The sequence below is a fragment of the Rhinopithecus roxellana genome, chromosome 19 (assembly GCF_007565055.1).
Source record: "Rhinopithecus roxellana isolate Shanxi Qingling chromosome 19, ASM756505v1, whole genome shotgun sequence".
NCBI lineage: Eukaryota > Metazoa > Chordata > Mammalia > Primates > Cercopithecidae > Rhinopithecus > Rhinopithecus roxellana.
In genome coordinates, this window is record NC_044567.1 from 33,953,564 (window position 1) to 33,977,004 (window position 23,441).

Sequence of the window (23,441 nt, forward strand, 5' to 3'; positions counted from 1 at the left end):
CCATCCTGCGTAGGACCCTGACAAGCTCCTAGGCTTTGGGGCAACACCAGGAGGGGAAGGTCATTTCTTCATCTGAGACATGGTGATTGGGTCCAGGTGACAGCAGGAGTCCAGGCTTCAACCCTCTTCTGCCAGCAGTGAGCTTGAGTCCTGCCTACTACATGCTGGTGGGTCACGAACACTGAATTTTCAAGAAGTGCTGACACCCTCAGGAGACACCCATGCCTATGAATATGGGTACATGGCCCAGGAATATCGCTGCCCGGGAATACTCACAGGATTATATGCAGAATAGGCCACAAGGATGTCACATAATTCCTGCTGCCTAGAAAAGAGGGAAAAGAGGATTTTGTTTGTTTTGTGCAGGTGCTGTCAGTTTCATTTTCTCTACAAACCCAGACAGCAAACAATTCTGGGATAAGATGATCCCCCAAATAAGCAGTGAGCTCTTCAGAACACCTGAGTTTTTAGGAATTTTTTTTCTGTAAAATCCACATTCCTTGCAATGCAAATATCACAGGTGTACAGTTGGATCAGTGATTATTTTCACTCTGGTTGATTTTTTCTTCCCCTTTTTCTCGGTTTGCACACACAGAAGTCCAGTCTTTGGGACATGCAGTTCCATGGTTCTGAACCAATGTGCAGAGCCTCCCGTCCACCACTGCAGCCCCTCCCAGAGCAGCTCCTTCAGCCTCCCAAGTCCCCAGCATGTCCCCTTTGCAGCCAGCGTGTCCTGGCTCTGTCAGCCCCTGGCCATCCTGACCTGTTCTCTGTCTCTATGGTTTGCCCTTTTCCAGAATGGCCGATGAATTGGAACCCCACAGTGGTAGCCTGTGGGGTCTGGCGTCATTCCCTCAGCAATACACATCTAAGATCCACCCATGTTCCTGTGGGCATTAGGGGTTCGTTCCTTTTCCTCCCTGAGTCGTTTCTCTCTGAAGAGTGGAACCCCCTTCCTCCTAAGTTCCCGTGTTGAAAAGCATCTCGGTAGCCTCCGGGTGTGAGTGACAATCAAGCAGTGAATGTGGCATGCAGGTTTTACTTGAACCTCAGTTTTCAAATCAGTGTGGTCAATATCTGTCACACTTTGGGGATGTGTGGTACAAGGCCACTGAACTTTGTGAGTCACAGCCCATCTGACTTACAAAGTGGCTGTGCCCTGTCACGTTCCCACCAGCCAGGGATGAGAGTTTCCGGAGCCCCGCATCCTTTCTAGTATTTTGGGCTGTCAGTGTTGCCTGGGAAGGCTCCCAAGCGCACCCATCTTGCCACCTTCCCATGGGTCCCTATTCTGGGTAGTTGTGGGTCATGGAGAGCACTTTTCACCATCTGCATGATTTTTTTTTTCTGCTTTCCATCTCCTTGTGAGCCACCTGGGTTCTGGCCCTAAACGTCCCAGCCTGGCCCAGGGCTTATAGCCGGGGAGGTGCTCAGTCCATGGTGCTGGCTGCTCCCTGGGCTAGGAGAGCCCTTGGTTGTTCTGTCACCCCTCCTGGGTGACCCTGGCGTCTGCCCTGGGTATGCCCTCATCCCTCTGGATTACCCCCATCTTCCCTGGTACCCCTGCAGCCCCCATAGGTCTTACCTGACTCCAAATCTTTGTATGAACATCATGTGGTTCTGTAGGGTGCTGCTGACATCTAGCTGGATGCGGTGGATGATTCTGGAGGACCTCTTGCCCTTCTCCTTCATGGCCTGTAGGAGGACCAGCAGGGCCAAGAGGAGGAAGCAGCCTCAGAACAGACAAAAGACTCCCTGCCCCTAACGGCAGTCATCCCACAGTCAGCACTTCTGAAAGGAAGGGAGGAAGGTTTCCTTCTGCAGAAAGTTCCTTTTTGCCAGGGAGGGTCACAAAGCCCAGCACACCTGTGGTGCCTGAGTTACCATCTATGCCCAGGATGTGCATTTGACCACAGCCTCCATCCCCAACCCAGGCTCGACATTCCCTCCAGCTGGAGTACTGGGCTCCTGTTATAGCCTGGCTTGTTTGTCCTGCCCTGGCTGAGTGTGGGAGGGACTTACCTTATATTTGCCTGGGTTCTGGGACTTGATTTTGTCAATATTTAGCAAACGTGACCATGCCTGGCCCCGCACCGCCAGGGGAATGCCTTTATATACTCTTTGAGACAGCTACAGACAGAAGAACACTCCAGTGAGACAGGACACAGGGCAACTCCGCGGAGGAAAGCTGGCGGACAGGCCTGCTGTGCTATGGTGAGGACGGGGTGCCACCCACCCACTGAGGCAGACAGTGCCAGGTCTGCCATGGGTGCCTGTCCCCTGGCTCTGCAGAGAGCTGTCACAGGGGGCCACTCCCTCCCCATGTTACCTTCTTGGTGTTCCTATATTTTGGCCAGTCTGCAAACATCTTTAGCCACTTGTTGGTACGTTTACTTTCCTTGCGTCTTTGCTGTCAAATGAGCCATGATGGAGTTAGCGGAGCTGCCAGGCCTCTGACAGTGGCCCATGGATGCTGGGTCCAGGGCTTTGGGGCCCTGAAGAGACCCAGCCTGAAGGAATCAGGAAAGGGCAGACCCCGGGGGCTGAGACCCTCTGAAGGAACCAGAGCTGGTAGTCTGGACTGGTGATGCCAGAACAAGCCATCCTCAGGCCATAAATGCCCCGAGTTTGGGTTAGGTCCAGCCTTCCGCTGGGGTCTTGGTTCAAACAGGCAGTGGACTCTGAGCCAGGACTGCAGTTCTTGGTTTGGGTTTTGGTCAAGCCCTCATGGGAACAGAGTGAAGCAGGAAAGGTCGCCCCTCCCAGTGACAGCTGTGGCCCATTCACTACCACACAGGCCCATAGGCCACCCCCTCTGCCTCACTGACCACCCGATTCCTGGTCCCTGGAGCAGCCTCCCACGCAGCAGGCACAGACTCTTACCTTCACCTCCAGGGCTCTTATCGGGGGCAGTTCCGTCTCTCTGTAAGGCAACCCAGGCAGAGCTGAGGACCTGGCCGGGCCAGGAGCCATCCCCGTCCCTGAGAGGGCCCCGGGGAAGGACCAGCCTATCCCCATCCACCCTAAGTCTCAGCCTGGGAGAAGACACAGAGAAGGACGGCAAGGGCCTTCCTGTGGATCTGACACCTGCGAGGCACTGGGACCCTGGAGAGAAGGGAGCTCGAGGCTGCTCTGGCAGCGGCCACTCAGGGCCCGTGGGGCGCCTCGGGCTGCGCAATGGGGCTGCTCCTCCAGGGCTGGAGGTGACATGTTCTGTGGATGCTGAGAAAGTCCAGTTCTGAGAGGGGATGGGTGCCACCCCGGGTGGGCGGCCAAGCCCTGACTGACAGCAGTGCCTTAGGAGTGACCACATCACCCACCAGAGTCCAGGGAGCCTGGCCTGAGCGCTGCCTGGTGCCCTGAGGACACACCTGGAGCCCATCCCATCTGACATTCCCCATGGGCCTTGCAGGGTCTGATCTCCCAGCTTGCACCTGCCTTCCCCTGCATCCTGGCCGCTCACCCTGCCTGCTCCCCATCTTCCCTCATCCTGCCTGGCCTAGAGACTGTGACCCTCTCTCTGGCCACCCTGGCCCTTCGTGACCCCGTCCTGTCAGAACCTCTGAGTGAGACCTCCCAGATCCATCCACACCCATGCCTTGGTCACTGTTTCACTGGGCTGCCACTGCTGGGGAGACATCCAGGGCAACAAGGGTGACCAAGGGCCCTGCAGGCAGTAGGGCTGGCTCCACCACTCCCGCTGCAGCCTCAGCTGGCTCTCAGGGTCATTGGCCTTCAGCCCTCAGCCTCCTCCCAGCCACTGCAAAAACCAGGAAATGGGATGCCTGCCTGTCCTCCGCCTACTGTCCTGTCTGCCCCGACTCAGCCCCTCCATCCACCTTGCACAGTGCTGACTGAGCCAGCAGGAAGCAGAGTCTCTGGAGGGCCACGCAGAGCCTTGGGGACTGACTGAGTCCCCCCACTGAGGGGTCCCAGATGAGCCACTGTTCCCTGCCCACCCCATCTGTTGTCCTGCCCAGGCTGTCAACTCCACTCTGGGCTGGCTTGGTTCAGGTGCGTTCCAGAAGTGGCAGGTCTCATGGGCTCATCCCGCCCCCCTGCCCCAGGCTCCTCTCTCTCCATCCTGTGAGTCCTGAGGGGCTGGCTCCAGGCTGGGCTCCCCTTACCAGGCGCAGGTCCCTTCCCAGCACTACTCCCAGGGCCTTCAGCTGCTCGCTCTGTTGTCCCCCTGGCCTCCGTGAGAAGCCAAGTCCAGGGCCCTGCCCTTCTTCTTCCACAACCTATCAGGGCCAGGGCCAAGGCCCTCACTGTCCCCATGCCCCTTCCTCTTGGCTGAGCCCCCTGAGCCCTCAGAGATCTGCTATACAACTGCCCACAGGCCAGGCCAGATGCCCCCTTGTCCTGTGGCCACAACCCTCAGATCTCACCAAGTCAGGCCCTAAGGGGACAGGGCCAGATCCTCAGGCTGCCTCCTCCTCTCCAGCTTACTTGGAGACGACAGTGCTGAGAGTCCATGGGCCTGCCCCGAGAGTCCCCTCTCTGTCCTGACCCCCTCTCTCGAGCTCCCTAAATGTGTCATGAGGCTATGCCCTAACCGTGACCACGGGCTGGGCCTGCAGGAGAGCCTGGAAGAGTTCTCACCCTGGAGAGGAGGTTGGCCCAGCCAGGGAGACATGTCCTACTTCAGAGAGGCCTTTCTTTCTAAAAGCAAAACCCATCCCTGAGGTGAGATTGGTGGCTGGGGTCGGGGGCACAGAGGACTCACTGCATAATCCCGAGGTGATTAGCGTATTTCCCGATGTTGATCTGCTCATGCCCCATGTCCACTGCTGCCCCAGCTCGGTGTCCCTGAAACCCAGAGGAGGCGAGGGTAAGGGGGGGAAAGGTGAGAGGTATGGGGGGGCCCAGAGATGTGGGCAGCCCCTCTCCACCCGGTGATCTTAGGGAGCCCAGGACCCTCTGACCAGGGCACAGCGGGAGAGGCAAGGTCCTACCTCCCTTGAGGGAGCGGCCCAACCTGTACCTGCTCATACTTAGTAATGATGATGTTGCCTTGCCGCTGGGCAGGCAGGGTATCCGGGTCCTCATCCATCTCCATCCTGCAAGACAAAGTCATCCAAAGGCTCTGCCGCACCCGAGATCTCCAGAGCACAGCTGAACCATACCCACTGCACTGCCAGACACACTCCAGTCTGGTGAGCCCCATTCCACCACCCCTCCCAGATGACAAGGGGCCAGACTAAGTGGCCCCACCCCTGACTGGATCTCTGGAGTCCTCCAACCACTGGTGTGTTCCTTCCTGAGGACTTGAGCACACGGGATCTGGACAGAGAGGCCCATCAATCCCCGAACACCCCAAGGCGGACACACACCTGCCCTGGCAGGACAAACAATGTCCACTTGTTAAGGGTGAAGGGCCCACAATGGGCTGTTCTGGGCATCTGGAGGCAGGTGGAGTCAGGGACCGGATGTCTCTTACGATCGTTTAGAAACCAGGAAGATACTTAGTTTTCTGTAGGAAGCAAGACATCTGGTGACTGCTTCATTCTGCCCCAATTCTCACTCACTCTGCCCAGTGAAGCCGCTTCAGGAACACCACCAGCCAAGCAGTTTGGTTTGAGGAAAAGATGATCTATTGACTCCAGAGCAGCCTCTGCTCGTGGAGACCCTGTCTCAGGTGGAGGATGGCGGACACCACAATTCCTAGCTGTCAATACAGGAGGGGACTTCGTTTTCCTGGGTCATCAAGAAAGAACAAGAGAACTCTGGGGCCATAAGTCCTAGAGAACACCCGGGGGGACCGTCCCTGCCAGGAATACTCAGGGCAAAGGGAGGATAAGGCCTCTAGAGGATCAGATAGAATGGGACGCTGTGGGAGGGTTCCAGTCCCCAAGCCCCTTTGACCAGAAGGGACGATCGTCACTCTCCAGGCAGCCCTCCAGGGCTCCTTTGTTTTCCACAACTGCCTGAGGGCAGAGGGATCCCCGCTCTACTCCCAGACGAAGGACCCCATGTGTCCAGTAGGTCCAGCAACCATCAGTGACCGCACCTGAAGTCTGATTTGGTGAGCCCTCCTCCTGTGGGGACCCAGCCTAGGGCCCAGACTTGGACCAAGAATCGCACCCTCCACCCCACCCACAGGGGCTCTGTCCCACTGGCTCTTCCAGGACCAGACCCTGCCTCATTGAAGTCCAGAACTCCAGGAAGATTTGGAATCTAGAGTAGGGAGGCCACAGCGGTCAAAGCTCAAGTTCAGCACAGCAAAGGGTAGGGTTGAGTGCACGGCCTGGGTCACATCTGGGTCTCTGGGCCGGTCACCGCCTCTCTGACTCTACACATCTCACCTGTGGAATGGCTACATTTGGGGACAGCACCCACCTCACAGAGTCACTGTGAGGACAAAGGAGAGGACGGTCCACTTAGTGCAGAACATGCACCTGGTGAGTGCTCAGGGATGACCCTCCTTGGCATCTGCCTAGAGGTCACTCACCTGAGTCTGCTGAGGCAGCTGTGTCTCTCACTTAGAAAAGTCGTTTATGCATAGAACCAGACACCTGTGTGTTTCTTGTGTCCAAGTGCTGCACAACACAGAGATGGGCGGGTGGGTGGATGGGCAGTCACTAAGCACCAGTGACATTGTGGGGTCATGACACCCATCACAATGGGCCATTGCCCAGGTCAAGAGGGCCCAGAGTCAGTGTCCTCCAGCCCCCAAGGTGTCAAAATGTTTGTGCAGGTGAGCATGCATGTTTATGTGGGTGAACATGTGTGTGCACAAGTAGCCTCTCTGGCCGGGGCTGGCTGTCCCACTTACATATGCACCCAAGTCCTCATCAGTGCCACCTTCCCTTGAGGCGTGTGGCCAGCATCAGAGCATCCATGGGTCCTCCCCAACCTCAGGCCTCCCTACCTGGGGCAGTCCTGAAGATAGAGATTGGGGCTAGGGGATAGAGGGCACAGGGCAAGGTCCCTCATTAGGGGGAACTCAGCTAGACTGTAAAATGCTAGGTGTGAGTGGCAGGGTCGGATTCCACACATCTCACCTCCTCCCAGTAGCCTTCCTGGGTGCCATGACTCATTTCTGCTACGGATGGAGGCAGGGAGGCTCTAAGGACAAACCCCATGCCTGAGGTCACTCAGCAACCATCTGGCCAGCCCCCCACTAACCAGACTCCTGCTGGCCAGGCTTTCACTGACCGTTTTCCCAGCGACTAGGCCTTCTGACTAGGTGCTCGCTGATCAGGCCCCTGATGACCAGGCTCTAACTGACCATGTCCCCACTGACCAGGTTTTCATTGACTAAGCCCCAGTGGCCAAGCCTCTGCTGACCAGGCCCCTGATGACCAATTCTCTACTGACCATGTCCTCACTGACCAGTCCCCCAGCGACCAGGCCTCCCTGACCAGGTCCCCACTTCCCAGGTCCCCCCTGCCCAGGCCCCAGAGCAGCAGTGCTCAAGGTCCCCTACCACAACTGCCCACAGGCAGAGGGCTCCCTACTCCCTCCCAGACAAGGGACCCCATGTGTCCAGTGGGTCCCGCAATGACCATTAGTGACTGCATGTGAAGTCTGAGTTAGTGAGACCTACTCCTGTGGGGACCCAGCTTAGGGCACAAACTTGGACCGAGCACCACGTCCCTCCACCCTACCCATAGGAGTTCCATCCCAGGGGCTCTTCCATGGGCAGACTCTGTCCCATCACGGGGCAGAAAACCCTGGGCAGATTTGGAATCTAGGGCTACAAAGGTCAGGGCGTGCACAGGGCAGGGCTAAAAGCACAGGCCAGGATCACGTCTCGGTCCCTTGGCCAGTCACCACCTCTCTGACCCTAGACATCTCACCTGTGGAATGGGTACATTGGGGGACAGCACCCACCCCACAGATTCCACCAGGTCAGTCCAGAACAGGCACCCGGTGAGTGCTCAGGGATGATCCTCCTCGACACCTGCCCAGAGGCTAGCACTGCCCACCAGGTAGTGACTGTCCCCAGGTCAGCAGGGAGGGAACAGAGCAGGTCAAACTCACTTGAGTTGGTTGAGTCAGCTGTGTCTTACTTAGCAAAACTTCCTCTTCTGAGAACCAAACACGTCTATGTCTTGTCTGCAAGAGCTCCAGACACAGAGAGGGCAGGCAGACAGGTGGGCAAGTGCTCAGCACCAGTGATATTGTGGGGTCATGACACCCATTACAATGGGCCCCTGCCTGGGTCAGCAGGGCACAGAGTCAGCACCCTCCACCCTCTGACGTGTCAACGTGCGTGTGTGCAGTTTGTGCATGTGAGCAGGCACGTGTATGTGGGTGAACACGTGTGCATGTGTTTGTCACTGCTCTGGCTGGGCCTGGCTGCCCCACTCTTATTGCACCCAAGACATTGGGTCACCCTTGTCACTGTCTCCTGCCTCAGGACCCATGGCCATCGTCAGAGCATCCACAGTGTTCCCTAAACTCAGATCTCCCCATCCAGGGCAGTCCTGGCATTGCAGATGGAGGATAGGGGGCAGAAGGTTGACGGTTGGGGGCAAAAGGCAAAGGGCAGATCCCCTCCCTAGCAAGGGACTCAGCTAGGCTATAAAGTACTAAATCTGTTTGGCAGAGCTGGATTCCACACACCTGCTCACCTCCTCTTCCCAGCAGCCCTCTGGAGTGCCATGACTCATTCCCACTACAGATGGCAGCAAGGAGGCTCCAAGGACAAATCCTGCCTGAAGTCACCTAGCAGCCACCTGGCCAGGCTATGCCAGCCAGACCCCCACTGACCAGGCCCCCACTGACCAGGTTCCCACTGACCAGTCCCCCACTGAGCAGAACCCTGAGCTGCGGTGCTCAATGTCCCCTGCCAATGACTCCTCCCTCAGTCCACAGACCTCCCTTTCCCGCATCAGCACCCACAGGCCATGCCCTAGGGGGTCTTCTTGGTCAGGCCCTTCCTCCAGGACACGGAGGGACAGTTGGCCTCAGCCTCTGGGTGCCCACCTTCACACTTGCCCCCAAAAGCCCTCTGGGCTCACCTCAAAGGGGGTAATGAGATGGCCTGGCACTGCCTGGACATGATATCTCAGCCTATTCCTGAGCCACAGAGCCAGAGGAACGGGGGGACATTTTTCAGACCAGGCACCCCATTTTGCTGGGTCTCCCAGGGTTCTTCCTAGGCACAGCACCGAGGCTGCAGGGTGACCGGCCCAGAACCCTTGAGACTAGGCTGGGGACCGCATGAGAACTGTCCCCAGATGACCAGAAGACCCTTTGCTAATTTCCTGGTACCTCATTTCTCACCAGTTACCCTTCCCCCACCAGGAATCCCCTTCTTGCAGAGTCGATGAGGAGAGGAAGATGGTCACAGAATCCATGGAAAGAAAGAAAACAAAATGACAATAGGGCGTCATCTATTTCATGTCCATCTGAAAGGAAAGCCTAAGGAAGCCTATTGGGTTCCATCACCCTGAGGGGGTCCCAAGGATGGCATCACACAGTGCAATGCCCAACAGCAGGGGCTGTGCTCCATCCCTTCAGACGTCACTGAGGGTTGTCCAGGGTCACCGACCTGGCCACAGAGCAGAAACTGGGTCAACAGGAGTGCACACATGTGCACACTCACATACTGGAATAAAATGAATTGAATTTTGTAGCAAGTGTCCACATGCACACACACACACACAAACTTGTTGCTGATCTGTTGACTTATCTCATTGGCATGAAACAGCAGCTAAGCCTGTAATTGCTCTGCCTTTCCCGGGATTTTTCCTTTAGTTTCTCTGACTGCTGGGTTACTGGCCTGTGTTTAGCTTCATGAACATGGGTTTCACTTTATTTTTATAGGGTTCCAGCACTTGCTCATGGAATTCCTCCTTGCCTGTTCTGTAATCTTCCCTTTTTTACTGCCTGTGGACTTCAAGTACCAGACACAGAGAAAGCTTTGTAGAGACTGTGTACTCCGCCCTCACAATTTCCATAGCAGGTCTCTTAATTCCCATCACCTCCAGGGAGGGTCATTGCTGGGATCCTAGGAATCATGTGCCTTTCTCAATGGCCACAGTGGTAACCATAACAGGCAGTTCTTCCCTCTGTGCAATTCTGGAACATAAAAATCTTCTCTGGTAACAAGACTACAGAAAGCAATGAAAGCAACACTAAACTGAGAGTTTGTTGGTCTGTGTTCCTAAGAAATTTCATGTGTTTACATAAATAAGAAGAAATGACTTTTCTAAAGTTCCTGTCATTTATGCCATGGATTGGACTCTTCTGTGAAAGCCGTTTCATTGATGGATGTGGATAGCTTAATTTCAAGTAAAAGATTAGAGAGCAAATTGTAAACACAACTGTGCTTTTTGACACTCAAATGACATGAATTAGTTTTGGATTTCTAGAAATATATATTTGCACACATAAGTTCTATATTGAAATACCCAAGTGTGGAATCCTTCGGGTGACATTTTTCATCAACTAGAAATAATATTAAAATTGCAAAGATTTATTATGATTTACATTATTTGTCCTAATGGCAAAAATGAATTCAAATACATTTACTCAAGTATAATATACACAGGAATCCTACTATTCTACTACCCAATAACAATCTGGCAATCCCTCTCCTGAAGGTCTGCTCCCTAACCACTGCCCATCTGTCTTGCCAAAGCGAAGAGTCACCTGGTTTTTAGCAGCCCCAGTTAGTGTTGCCTGTTTCATAAATGGATGCATGGAGGGCCATTCGGTAGGAATGGTTTTGTGTGTGGCTTCTTTGGCCCAGCATTACATTTGTGACACTCCTTCAGGTGGTTTCATGAAGCAGTTCTTTTCTTTTGAGACGGAGTTTCGCTCTGTCAGCCAGGCTGGAGTGCAGTGGCGCAATCTCGGCTCACTGCAAGCTCTGCCTCCCAGGTTCACGCCATTCTCCTGCTTCAGTCTCCCAAGTAGCTGGGACTACAGGCGCCCACCACCAGGCCCGGCTAATTTTTTTTGTATTTATAGTAGAGATGGGGTTTCACTGTGTTAGCCAGGATGGTCTCCCTCTCCTGTTCTCGTGATCCATCCGCCTTGGCCTCCCAAAGTGCTGGGATTACAGGCATGAGCCACCGTCCCCGGCCCAAGCAGTTCATTTCTTTTCCCTGCTTGGTAGTGCTCTGTATGAATATGGCACATCTGTCAATTCTACTGTTGATGGACATTGGTTTGTTTCCATTTTGGGACTATTAGCAATAAAGCCACTATGAACATTCTTGTTAATTTATCTTGGTACACATGCATAGATATTTTAGTTAAGTACAGACTTACAAATAAAATAGCTTGGTCATAGTAACTGCATACGTTCAAATGCAATGCATGTCACTAAAAATTTCAGCTAGGAGGAAAAGCTCAAGAGCTCTGTTGTACAACATGTTGACTACAGTTAATAACAATGTGGTAATACTTGAAATTGTTGAGACAGCAGATTTTAAATGTTCTCAACACACACACACACACACACACACACACACACAAGATAAGTATCTGAGGTAACCGATATGCTAGATAGCTTGATTTAGCCATTCTACAACGTATGTCTGTGCCTATATATATATACACACAGATTTAGCTATTTTACAATGTGTGTCTGTGTGTGTGTGTGTATGTATGTATATATATGTAAAATGTGGTACAGCACAAATACATACAATTTATCAATTAAATTTTAATTCCAAAGACTTTTTTGACTAATATATAACCCAACTACAAGTTTGAGTTCTAATTAGATGTCCTTTCCAACACTTGATTTTGTCAGTCTTTCTTTTATATAATCTGGTTAGTGGATAATGTTATTTTGTTTTTATTTATTTTGGTTTTCTGATTATTAAAAGGCCTGAGACCATTTTCATAAATGTTTATTGAAAATGTATATAATCAGGCTGTGCACGGTGGCTCATGCTTGTAATCCCAGTACTTTGGGAGGCCGAGGTGGGCGGATCACTTGAGGTCTGGAGTTCAAGACTAGCCTGGCTAACATGATGAAACCTACTAAAAACACAAAAAAATTAGCTTGTCATGGTGGCAGGCGCCTGTAATCCCAGCTACGTGGGAGGTGGAGACGGGAGAATTGCTTGAAACGGGGAGGCAGATGTTGCAGTGAGCCAAGAACATGAGTGCCATTGCACTCCAGCCTGGGGGACAAGAGCGAAACTCCATCTCAAAAAAAAAAAAAAAGACCAAAAAAGAAAAGAAATTAGCCGGGCGTGGTGGCACATGCCTGTAATCCCAGCTACTCAGAGGCTGAGGCAGGAGAATCGCTTGAACCCAGGAGGCAGAGGTTGCAGTGAGCCAAGATTGCGTCATTTCACTCCAGCCTGTGCTTCAAGAGTGAAACTCAGTCTCAAAAACACAAAACAAAAAAGAGAATGTATATAATCATATTTTCAGGGGTCTATGCAATTTTTTATACTTTTTCTACTGTGGTATCAATCTTTTTAAATGATCTTTGAGAAGTTTTTAAAAATAAATTATTGACATAAGTTTTTGGGGTTTTTGTCAGTTAAAGGTGGAAATATCTTCTCTATGAAAGATCTTGGTTGGGCACGGTGGCTCACGCCTGTAATCCCAGCATTGTGGGAGGCTGAGGTGGGCTGTTCACGAGGTCAGATCCAGACCACTGTGGCTAACACAGTGAAACCCCATCTCTGCTAAAAACTACAAAAGAATTAGCCAGGCGTGGTGGCGGGCGCCTGTAGTCCCAGCTACTTGGGAGGCTGAGGCAGGAGAATGGCGTGAGCCCAGAAGGTGGAGCTTGCAGCGAGCCGAGATCGCGCCACTGCACTCCAGCTGGGTGACTCCGCCTCAAAAAAAAAAAAAAAAAAAAAAATTAAAAAAGAGCTTATTAAGCCGGGCGTGGTGACTCACACCTGTAATCCTAGCACTTTGGGAGGCTGAGGCCGGCAGATCACAAGGGCAGGAGATTGAGACCATCCTGGCTAACAGGGTGAAACCCTGTCTCTACTAAAAATACAAAAAAATTAGCTGGCTGTGGTGGTGGGCGCCTGTAATCCCAGCTACTCGGGAGGCTGAGGCAGGAGAATCGCTTGAACCTAGGAGGTGGAGGTTGCAGTAAGCTGAGATCGCACCACTGCAGTCCAGCCTGGACTACGGCGCAAGACTCTGTCTCAAAAAAAAAAAAAAAAAAAAAAAAAAAAAAAAAAGCTTATTAATGGATAGTCAATCATTGGAGACGTTAAGTTTTAGGTAAGATAGAAAAAAGGGTCTTTTAACATAGTGGTATTATATATATTTTTGCCTTGTATTTTTATGTTACAGAATGGGTCTAACTTTGGGTCAATATATGTGTTCACTTAATTTTGTTTTAATTTGGAAGTAACCTGAAACTTACACAAAGATTGCAATAGCATTACAAAGGATAGCCAGGTTCTTCTTAGACTGACACACTGTTAACATTTAATTCTGCTTGTTTTATCATTTGCTCTTTCTATATACAAATTTTTCTTGAATCATTTGAGAGTAAATTTCGTACATTACTCTTCTTTATCTCTAAATACTTCAATATGCATTTCTCAATAATGAGGATATTAATACTTTACACAACCATGATATAGCTATCAATTGCAGTAAATTTAACATCAGTATATTACTTTAATCTATTCTATTGCTTGTATTTCAGTTTTGAAAAATTGAACCAATAATGTTTTTAGGAGATTTTCTCTCACACAAGACCTAGTCGAAGATCCTGTATTGTATTTGGTTGTCATGATGCTTTAGTCTCTTTTAATTTGGAACAGTTATTCAGCTTTTCCTTGACTTGTGTGACATTAATATTTTTGAAGAATGCAGTCCTTTTAATAGTCCTCATTTTGAAGTCTGTCAAATATTTCCTCATGATTAGATTCGTTATGCATTCCCAGCCAGAATAGTATACACATTATGTTATGTCCTTCTCATGGCATCACATCTAAGGCACACAATGTCCATGTGCCGCTTACTCATTATATTAATTTTGATCATGTAATCAAAGTTTTTCCCAGTTCTTCCGCAATTATGTTTTTGCCTTGCAATTGCTAATCATAACAATCTCTGGAAAAGATACTTCAATTCTATGCAAATATCCTGTTCCTCATCAAAATTTCCCCTTAGATTTAGCATCCATTGATGATTCTTGCTTGAATCAGTCTTTACTGTTATGGCTACAAAATGATAGTTTTCCAGCACCAACATTCCCTTCGCATTCACTCGTTGGCATAGGGTATTCTGCGAAAGCAAGGGTCCTCTGTTATCGCTCATTTATTTACTTATTATCAGTGTTATTGCTCATTTATTTACTTATTATCAATGTGAACGCAAGGACTACTACTTTTTCATTGGTTTACAATTCATTTTCTTGTTTTGCTGCTCAAATTGTTCCGGATTTAGTCAGTGAGGGCTACTTCCTGTGTCTTTGTGACCTACCCTCATCATTTTTTTGAGTACTATTTTTTTTTTTTTTTTTCCGGAATAAGATGTTCCAGGATCTTCTTGGAGTTTCCTTCCCTTAGACCTGCAATCAGCCATTTTTCTGAGGAGCCTTGGTTCCTTTTAGTAGAGAACAATGTCAGAAACCAAGATCTGGGCTCATGGCAACTGAGGTGTCATTGCTTTTAGCCCCTTTCAGTAGACAGAGCTAGGAAATGTGTGTGTTAAGAAGGTGTAAAAGGGATATGTGGCTGCAGGAGGTCATTTTATATGTTTGTGAGTTTTGCTCATCTGCTAAGTTGCCTGTCAATGTAGAGAGTTCTGATTATCTACATCCCAATTAATTTCTTTGGTTAGCAAATTTGTGATTAATATGAGTGGCTGGGAGGCTGTATGAAAACAATAGTGTCAACGAAACTGTGCAGAAAAGTTAACATAGCAAGTCCGAGCCTGCTATCTTTAGAAAGACTTGCCTACAAGGTTGGCCATGGCTGGTATCTGGGAACTATAACTTTGGGATCATTTCCCCTAATTCTGGAATTAAAGTGAATCACTGCTCCTAAACTGTCTGTAAAAACAATGCAGTTTATGCTGAACACCTGCTTTCCTCCTGGAAATCTGGAGTTTTGGTACATGCTACACAGAGAGTGCCTATGTGACCAGCACCCAGTACAAACCTTTGAATTGAATCTCTACTGAGCTTCCCTGATAGAAAATGACAACATGCTGAGTCCTGTGGATCCTTCTAGTGAATCATTGAACCTGGGGGTGGTCTTGGGGATCACTAAACATGTAAAAAGAAAATGTGATGTTTTTGTTTATCCAGAGAAAACAGGACTATTTTTCTCTTAGAGTGAAATGTGTGGTTATTGCAGCATGCGAAAGATAGTAAAGCACAAAACTGGAGAGGAATCTGTAAGTTTTGGAAGGTTTGGGGAAAGTGAACTTTACTTGTGCTTTATAATAGCTGCGAATACTGAAAAGAAGAAATAAAATATATTAAAATTTGGACAAAAGTTGGCTTGATTTTGATGGGTTTCTTCATTAAAATCTTTGTAAAATCTTTAATTCAAAATATTATATTTAAAAAGATTCAACTTTGGTTATCTTTGCTTAAGTGATAGTTTGTTCAATAAGAGAAAGGGAAAGATCATTTTTTACCTTCTGTGTAATCTGCCCAAATAGTAGAAATTGTCTCTCATCAGAACTACAATTTTGTGCTTTGTTCTGCTTTTCATTATACACACACACACACACACACACACACATTTATATTTACATAAATGAACAAAGTCAAAACAGACCCTTATCTTGGAGCCTATGATATGGCACTCATAAACAGGAAAATGTAAGAAATACTTGGGTTTGTTTGGTATGTCCTATAGTTATTAATTAGTTCAAAATGATTGTAAGAGCTGCTCTGTTTATGGGAAGAGGTGTCAGATCAAAGAGAAGGGAAACCTTCCCTAGTTTAATTTTGTACAGATATGTTACTAAAATAAATGTTTCAGAAACTATATACTTATGTTTAGAAGGTCCTGGAGATGTCCACACTGTATATAATGCATTCTTACTCTCAGGGGAACACTGATCAACTCCTCTTTGGAATAATCATGTGTTATACTCCAATAAAGGATTTTACTGTCCTTCATTCTGATAATTATAATAAATTATAAATCGTTATTTATAAATTCAGATAGAATTAAATGGTGCTGAGATAGCAAGAGAATGATCTGATGATATCTTCTGAATATCTGAATCCAGTCATATCTGAAGCCAGATCTTACCATGGGTTTTTAAAAATTACAGTCCTGGGCTGGGAGCGGTGGCTCACGTCTGTAATCTCAGCACTTTGGGAGGCTGAGGCGGGCGGATCACGAGGTCAGGAGATAAAGACCATCCTGGCTAGCATGGTGAAACCCCGTCTCTACTAAAAATACAAAAAATTAGCCGGGCATGGTGGCAGGCACCTGTAGTCCCAGCTACTCGGGAGGCTGAGGCAGGAGAATGGCGTGAACCTGGGAGGCGGAGCACGCAATGAGTCGAGATTGCGCCACTGCACTCCAGCCTAGACAGAGCAAGACTCTGTCTCTGGAAAAAAAAAAAATTACAGTCCTGGATAACCCAGCAGGTTTGAGTCACTAAAACATGAGATGCATAGGTCACAAGATTAGGAACTGAATCAACCATACACAAAATTATGTTGATATGGCAGAAGAAATATTTATGGTGGTGGCTGCCCTATAGCATATCGGGTCCCTAAATGACTACTGATGAACAAAGACTCCCTGACAGGTCACAAAGGACAGGTAGCACAAGTTAGCATTAAGAACTGGCACCCTCGTGAGAGGTCCATGCTTTTTGCATACCAGAACCTGGCATCAAAGAATAGAAAATTATCACCAAAACACAGCTCAGCAATGTGCAACAAAGCCCTTTCACATATATAATTTAACATAACCCTCACAGAAACTCTATGAAATCAATGTTGGAAATACTTTCTTAGGTTTTTTTTGTTTTGTTTTTGAGATGTTGTCTTGCTCTGTCACCCAGGCTGTCACCCAGACTGGAGTACAGTGACATGATCTTGGCTCCTGACCTCAGGTGATCTACCTCCCTTGGCCTCCCAAAGTTCTGGGATTACAGGCTTGAGTCACTGTGCCTGGCCCATTTTGCCTAATTTTAACTGTGCTTTTTATACGAAGTTCTTCCCTCCCTTTCACCCCAATTAGCCCTACTGAGTGGTACCTATACCTGGCCTGGGGACTCAGCACTACTTGTTAGGAACTGTCTTCTACTCCTTAACCTTCTTGTAGATACTTGGGCTGCTGAGGGTATCTCCCATTCCATCACTCCAGAAGTTGTGAAGCCAGATGAACAGCTAGAAATGGGACTGGTATTCTGAACGATATGGAGATATTTTTTGGTTGGTCCTTCATTACCAAAGGGAAGGACCTTTGGTAATTTAAAAGCAATTACCTTTTTAAAAGGGAAGAATTTAAAAGCAATTTATAAAAGTTTCTGACAATACATATAAAACATCTTTATTGACAAGTGAGCCAATAAGAGCACATTTAGGTTACAAATAACCAAAAAAATTGAAATGCATAACATTAAAATTTCCAAGATTCACATTGCAGTACAAACATGTGGCAGGTTAAACATCAGGCATAAAAAGGACAAATACTGAAACGCAAAGGGCCAGAGATCCCAAGTCCCTTAACACTATTTAAAAGGTTACTCAACTGCAAACTTCAGCCTCTGGAACCATCCCAGATAGCTACTGGTTAAGTGATATGAAGTAGGAAAAAAGAAGGTTCTGGATGGTCTCAAGGAGGCTGTGTAGAGAACAGCACCAGATGGAAGCAAGAGCAGAAAGAAGTCAAGTCCCATCTTTATGATAAGCCAGAGAACAGGATGGTCACAGTTCTTCATGGGTAAACAAAAGATGGGGAAGACACAGCCACCCTTAAGTAACTTCTACTGACAGATGCTCCAGCACTTCTCTATGTAGAGAAGGAGAGAGAAAGAGAGCACCAAGCAGGAGTGGGGGACTCTACATTTATTGTCTGCCAGTTCCTTTATATGCATTGTCTTATTTAATCCTTATGACAACTTTATGAGAAGCTGATGATTTATTCCCTTTGTTGAAACCTAATACAGATAAAGAAACTGAGACTCAGAGTAGGGAGTTTTTCAAACTTACATGACTGCTTAGTGGGGGTGGCAGAATTCAAACTCAACTTTGAAAAGCCCATGTTGGTCTTCTTTCCTTAGTCAAATTTTGGCCCTCAAATGAATTTATTTTCACTCAAGAATTTGGTAAGTTTCAATAACTTGAATTCTCCTGACAATATATAGTAACATCCTAGAGGTAGGAGTATTTTGATACATCATTTCCCATCTCTTTTATTTTTCTGACCCCTATGAACTCTCAGTAAGTTCAACTTTTCCATTCCACCTAATTTCTCTGACTGGTTTAAACCCTTTATCCCATTTCTTGATGAATGCTCTACAACAGGGGCCAAGCAAATATTTTCTGTAAAGAGCCAAATAGTAAATATTTCAGGCTTTCAGGGACATACAACCTACTATGGGCTATATCCCCACCAAAGTCATATAATGAAACTTCATTGATGGTATTACAAAATGGGGCCTTTTGGAGGTGATTAGGTCATGAGGGTGGAGCTCTCATGAATGGGATTAGTGCCCTTATAAGGGGCTGAAGATACCAGAACTCTCCCCTTCTATCACGTGAAGACACGGTGAAAGGTGCTTTCTATTAACCAAGAAGCAGACCTCCCCTATACCCTAAATATGTTGACATCTTGATCTTGGACTTCCCAGTCTCCAAAACTGTGAGAAGTAAATTTCTGGTGTTTATAAGCTGCTCTGTTTGTGATATTAAAGCGCAAAGGCACAACCTCCACTGCAGCTACTCAGCTCTGACACTGGACACAAAAGCAGTCAAGGACAACACGTAAATGAGTAAGTGTGGCTGAGTTCCAATAAAATTTTCTTCTGAGAAACGTGGTGGGTCAGAGTTGGTCGATGAGTCCAGGCCACAGTTTGTCAATTCCTGCTCTAAACCATTAGTACTAAATACTAAGATGGTAAAAGAGGTGAGTTCCTTTTCCTGTTTTCTTTCTTTTTTTTTTTTTTTTTTTTGAGTAATGATATGGTTTAGGTTTGTATCCCCACCCAAATCGCATGTTGAATTGTAATCCCCAATGTTGGAGGTAGGGCCTGGTGCAGGGTTACTGGACCATGCAGGTAGTCTCTCATGAATGATTTAGCACCATCCCCCTAGTGCTGTCTCGTGATAGAGTTCTCATGAGATTTGGTTGTTTAAAAAGTGTGTAGCACTTCCCCTCTCTCTCTTCCTCCTGCTCCTGCCCTGTGAAGATACCTGCTCTGGCTTTGCCTTTTGTCATGAGTAAAAGCTCCCTGAGACCTCCCCAGTTGCACTTCCTGTACAGCCCATGGAAGTATGAGCCAATTAAACCTTTTTTAAGTTCAGTCTCAGGCATTTCTTCATAGCAGTGTGAGACTGAACTAATACAGAAGACAATAACAAAAAGTAGGTAAATATGAAGGCCTGAGAAATGGCAACTTCTTCATGAAGGGAAGCTGCTTATCCTCAAGCAAGTCAGTTGAGGACTATCTTGTGAGCTATTTTCTGTACCTGTTTTCCACTTATACAGGGAAGTATGCCCTGTGTCTCACAGTTGCTTCAATTCTTCTTTACTGAGACCCTAAATATAATAACACACTGAGCCACTCAACTTCTCAGACCCTCAATATCCCTAGGGCTTTTTCTCAAATGGACACAGCATAGCTTACAGAAAGCTGAATAATGTAGACAAAGGAAGTCTCCCTGACCCTTTGATTATAGAAAACCAAGGATTCATTCAGTGCCAAGGATAAAAAAGGAGGGACTTGATCAACAACCACCGTTAAGATTTTGACCTATCTGCTACTTCACATAAACTCCCAGGGAAAAGGAAAATGAAAGAAGGTCTCCACAGTAGAGGGATAACAATGATATAAATCAATGATGATGCCAGGCGCGGTGGCTCATGCCTGTAATCCCATCACTTTGGGAGGCCAAGGCAGGCAGATCATGAGGTCAGGAGATCAAGACCATCCTGGCTAACACAGTGAAACCCTGTCTCTACTAAAAATACAAAAAACATTAGCCGGGTGTAGTGGCATGTGCCTGTAGTCCCAGCTACTCGGGAGGCTGAGACAGGAGAATGGCATGAACCTGGGAGGTGGAGGTTGCAGTGAGCTGAGATCGCGCCACTGCACTCCAGATGGGGCTGCAGAGCAAGACTCCATCTCAAAAAAAAAAAAAAAAAAAAAAATCAATGAACATAATCCATGTGAACATAACTTAGAATTGTCTGTAAATATTATATAGCCTAGTTATAGCCATCAAATTAGACAGCAGCTTGTTGAGGGGGGAAGGGAATGCTAAGGACTTTCAACGCGGCCTTTTTGGTTTTTATGGATAATATAAAAGAAATGACACTCTAGAGGAATTGTACCATATGTGTATCTAGATCTCAACTTGGGACTCAAAGAGTAATAAATAACAACATTGTGTCTTCCTGATGATAAGGATATAAGCCCTCAGCCTAACCTACCCAATGAGAATTCCCTTACAAAGCAAGAGGCTTACAACAAAGCTCTGACATAACCAAGAGAGGGGAAAACTGAATTTCACAACGTTTGTACTGCTACCCACTCTCAGGGACTTCTTGAATTTCCACAAATAGCTATTTGGGAGGTTGGAGATTAAAATTTTGAAATTGCTGGCTACATGTCATAATGATCAAATTAATGGACATAAGGAACCTGCCTATGGCTCAAAAGTATGTATTACACAAATGAAATTAGATGCATACAGAATTGGTCCTCACATGCATATTATGGATGGATCTTCCACCTAAACACACAAGTATTTAATATAGTGATAAAACCAACTTACATTTCTTCACATTAATTTTTCAGGGTTGCTCTTCAGTGTGAACTCTTTGATGTCTGATGAGAGATGAACTGCACTTAAAGCTTTTCCCACACTCATTACATCTAAAGGGTTTCTCTCCGGTATGAGTTCTCTGATGTTGAATAAGAGCTGATGAATGAATGAAGGCTTTTCCACACTCACTACATTTGTACGGTTTCTTTCCAATATGAATTCTTTGATGTTTAGCAAAATTGGAGCTCCGGCTGAAGGTTTTCCCACATTCATTACACTCATAGGGTTTCTCTCCAGTATGAATTCTCTGATGTTGAACAAGATGTGTGCTCTGACTAAAAGTTTTTCCACATTCACTGCATTCATATGGCTTTTCTCCAGTATGAACTCTCTGATGCTTAGTTAGGGATGAGCAATGGCTAAAGGCTTTCCCACATTCTTGACATTTATAAGGTTTCTCTCCAGTATGAGTTCTTTGATGTTTAATGAGTGCTGATGAATGAATAAAAGCTTTATCACATTCATTACATTCATAAGGCTTCACTCCAGTATGAATCAGCTGATGCTGCACAAGATGTGTACTTCGATTAAAACCTTTCCCACATTCATTGCATTCATAAGGTCTCTCTCCAACGTGAATTCTCTGATGTGTTGCAAGGGATGAGCTTTCTGTGAAGGTTTTCTTGCATTCACTGCATTCAAAGAGAATTCTAGTATGAGTTCTCTGGTGTTTAGTTAAATTAGCTCTGTGGCTAAAAGATTTCCCACATTCATTGCAGGTATAGGGTTTCTCTCCAGTATGGACTCTCTGGTGTCGAATAAGCACTGAATGGTAGGTGAAGAGTTCACCACAATCATTACACTTATGAGGTTTTTTCTCTTTGTAAGTTTTCTGCTTTTTCATTAAGTTTGATTTTTGTTTCAACCTTTTTTCAAGTGTATGAAAGGCATAAGATCCTTTGGGAACTCTGTCTTCAGTGATAAGGACAGATTTCTGATTGAAGCTTTTCCAGTATACATGATGCTCATGGTCTGTTTCCTCAGAGAGTGAATTCATGTGAGTGAACATTTCTCTCAAATGTCTCTCCTGATTTCCTGGCTGACTCTCTAACCAATTTTCACATTCAAGAGCTGCTTCCAAGTTGGAGTTATAGACACTATTCCGTGTCAGTCTGTCTATTATTGCAACTTTGCATGATTCTGCTTTGGAAAAATCTTGCACTGAAGTTGAATCCTTGCTCTGTGGTCTAGTCTCCACGTCTGAAAGACATTGGAAATGCAAATTTCCTTCGTTTTCTGTGCTCAACAAAAAGGCAGTTCTGTAATAGGTAAGAGTTAATGAAAGTGAAAAGCATGCCTTCAAGAAGCAAGTGGATTTGACTCTTTTAGATGATTTGCAAAGAGAAACAAATGGAGGGAAACAAATGTTCAGAATATGCAGAGAAAATGAGTACATCCTATCCAGGAGAGTCAGAAGAGGGGAAAGATGACAAGAAATATAAGAGTAGAGATGCCGATGAAGCAATATATCCACAGATGAGCAGGCAATGCATACACAGATCAGGATGGGAAGAAATAACTTTTTATAGAATACCTACTTGTTGTGATAAATTTCTAGGCACACAACCATCTTAGTGTAGAGCACAGTTACGGCTTCTAAATTTTCACTATTCCCATCCTACTTACATCCAAATATGTATTCCATTGCCAGTTTAATCTTCCTAACAACGCTTTTGTAACATTTCACTGATCAAAAACCTCCTATGATCTCCCAAAGGCATAATGACAAATACATGACATATGCACAAGGCTTTGTTGAAGCACTAATTGAGGTAGCAAAAGACTGATAACATCTCACATATCCTACTATATAGAAATGATTGAACATACAGTGGATACGTACAATGGAGTACCATGCAACTCCTTAAAAAATGACAAAGATCTTTACATATTGCTATAACGTGACCACCAGGATATATTAAGTTTAAAAAGAAAAAGCAAGATATAAATAAGTATGCACAGTTTCCTACTGTTTTATAAAGAAAAAAAGGGGGTACAAATACATATACTATTTGCTTACATTTTACAAAACAACAAAAAAAGGATAAAAAGGATAAATGGAAAACCAATAAAAATTTGTACCTATAGGGAAAACATCGGAACAGGGAGGGCAGAGATGGAAGCTTAACCTCTCTAAATATATCCAATATACATATAGTAGAATTTTTATATCCAATACAAAGCTAATTTATACAGAGATAAAATATTTTCAATAGTGTAGTTCAAAGAAATAAACAGAGGAGTAAAACAAGAGCAAATACAGAAATACAGTATATGTAAGAATTAAAGATAACATGAAGGTGGTATTTCAGTCAGTGAACAAAACAGAGATTTGTTTTTCCAGTGATGCCATGGAAACTGATTAACTATTTGAAGAAAATTAAGTTAGATGAGTCACTCATTTCATCCACTCAAATAAATTGTATTCATTCATCTATCTCTTCATCTTCTATCTATTTTATTCAACAAATATTTATAGAATATCTTCCACGTGCTAGGCTCTGAACTAGTCACT

The 23,441-nt window shown here is 46.4% G+C and overlaps 2 protein-coding genes across 8 annotated transcripts in view; both read right to left on the bottom strand.

Moving 5' to 3' along the window:
• On the bottom strand, positions 1 to 20,983 carry LOC104659614 (TBC1 domain family member 28-like). The gene is made up of 8 exons (XM_030923258.1): positions 20,876 to 20,983; positions 4,985 to 5,060; positions 4,727 to 4,809; positions 2,884 to 2,923; positions 2,330 to 2,410; positions 2,023 to 2,130; positions 1,586 to 1,695; positions 1 to 325 (listed from the first exon to the last, which is right to left on the bottom strand). Coding segments are annotated over exons 1-8 (600 nt in total). The 5' UTR covers positions 20,878 to 20,983; the 3' UTR covers positions 1 to 225.
• ZNF286A (zinc finger protein 286A) overlaps positions 5,036 to 23,441 on the bottom strand; it is a 33,489-nt gene continuing 15,083 nt past the window's right edge. For 5 of the 7 annotated variants that reach the window (XM_010359703.2, XM_010359704.2, XM_030923252.1 and 2 more), the window contains one exon: positions 17,401 to 22,126. In XM_010359703.2, coding sequence (XP_010358005.1) covers positions 20,895 to 22,126 — 1,232 coding nt within the window. In that variant the 3' untranslated portion in view covers positions 17,401 to 20,894. Of the gene's footprint in view, positions 5,061 to 13,591; positions 14,182 to 17,400; positions 22,127 to 23,441 lie in introns of those variants that run through there. The other 2 variants (XM_030923254.1, XM_030923253.1) reach the window with 2 other exon arrangements.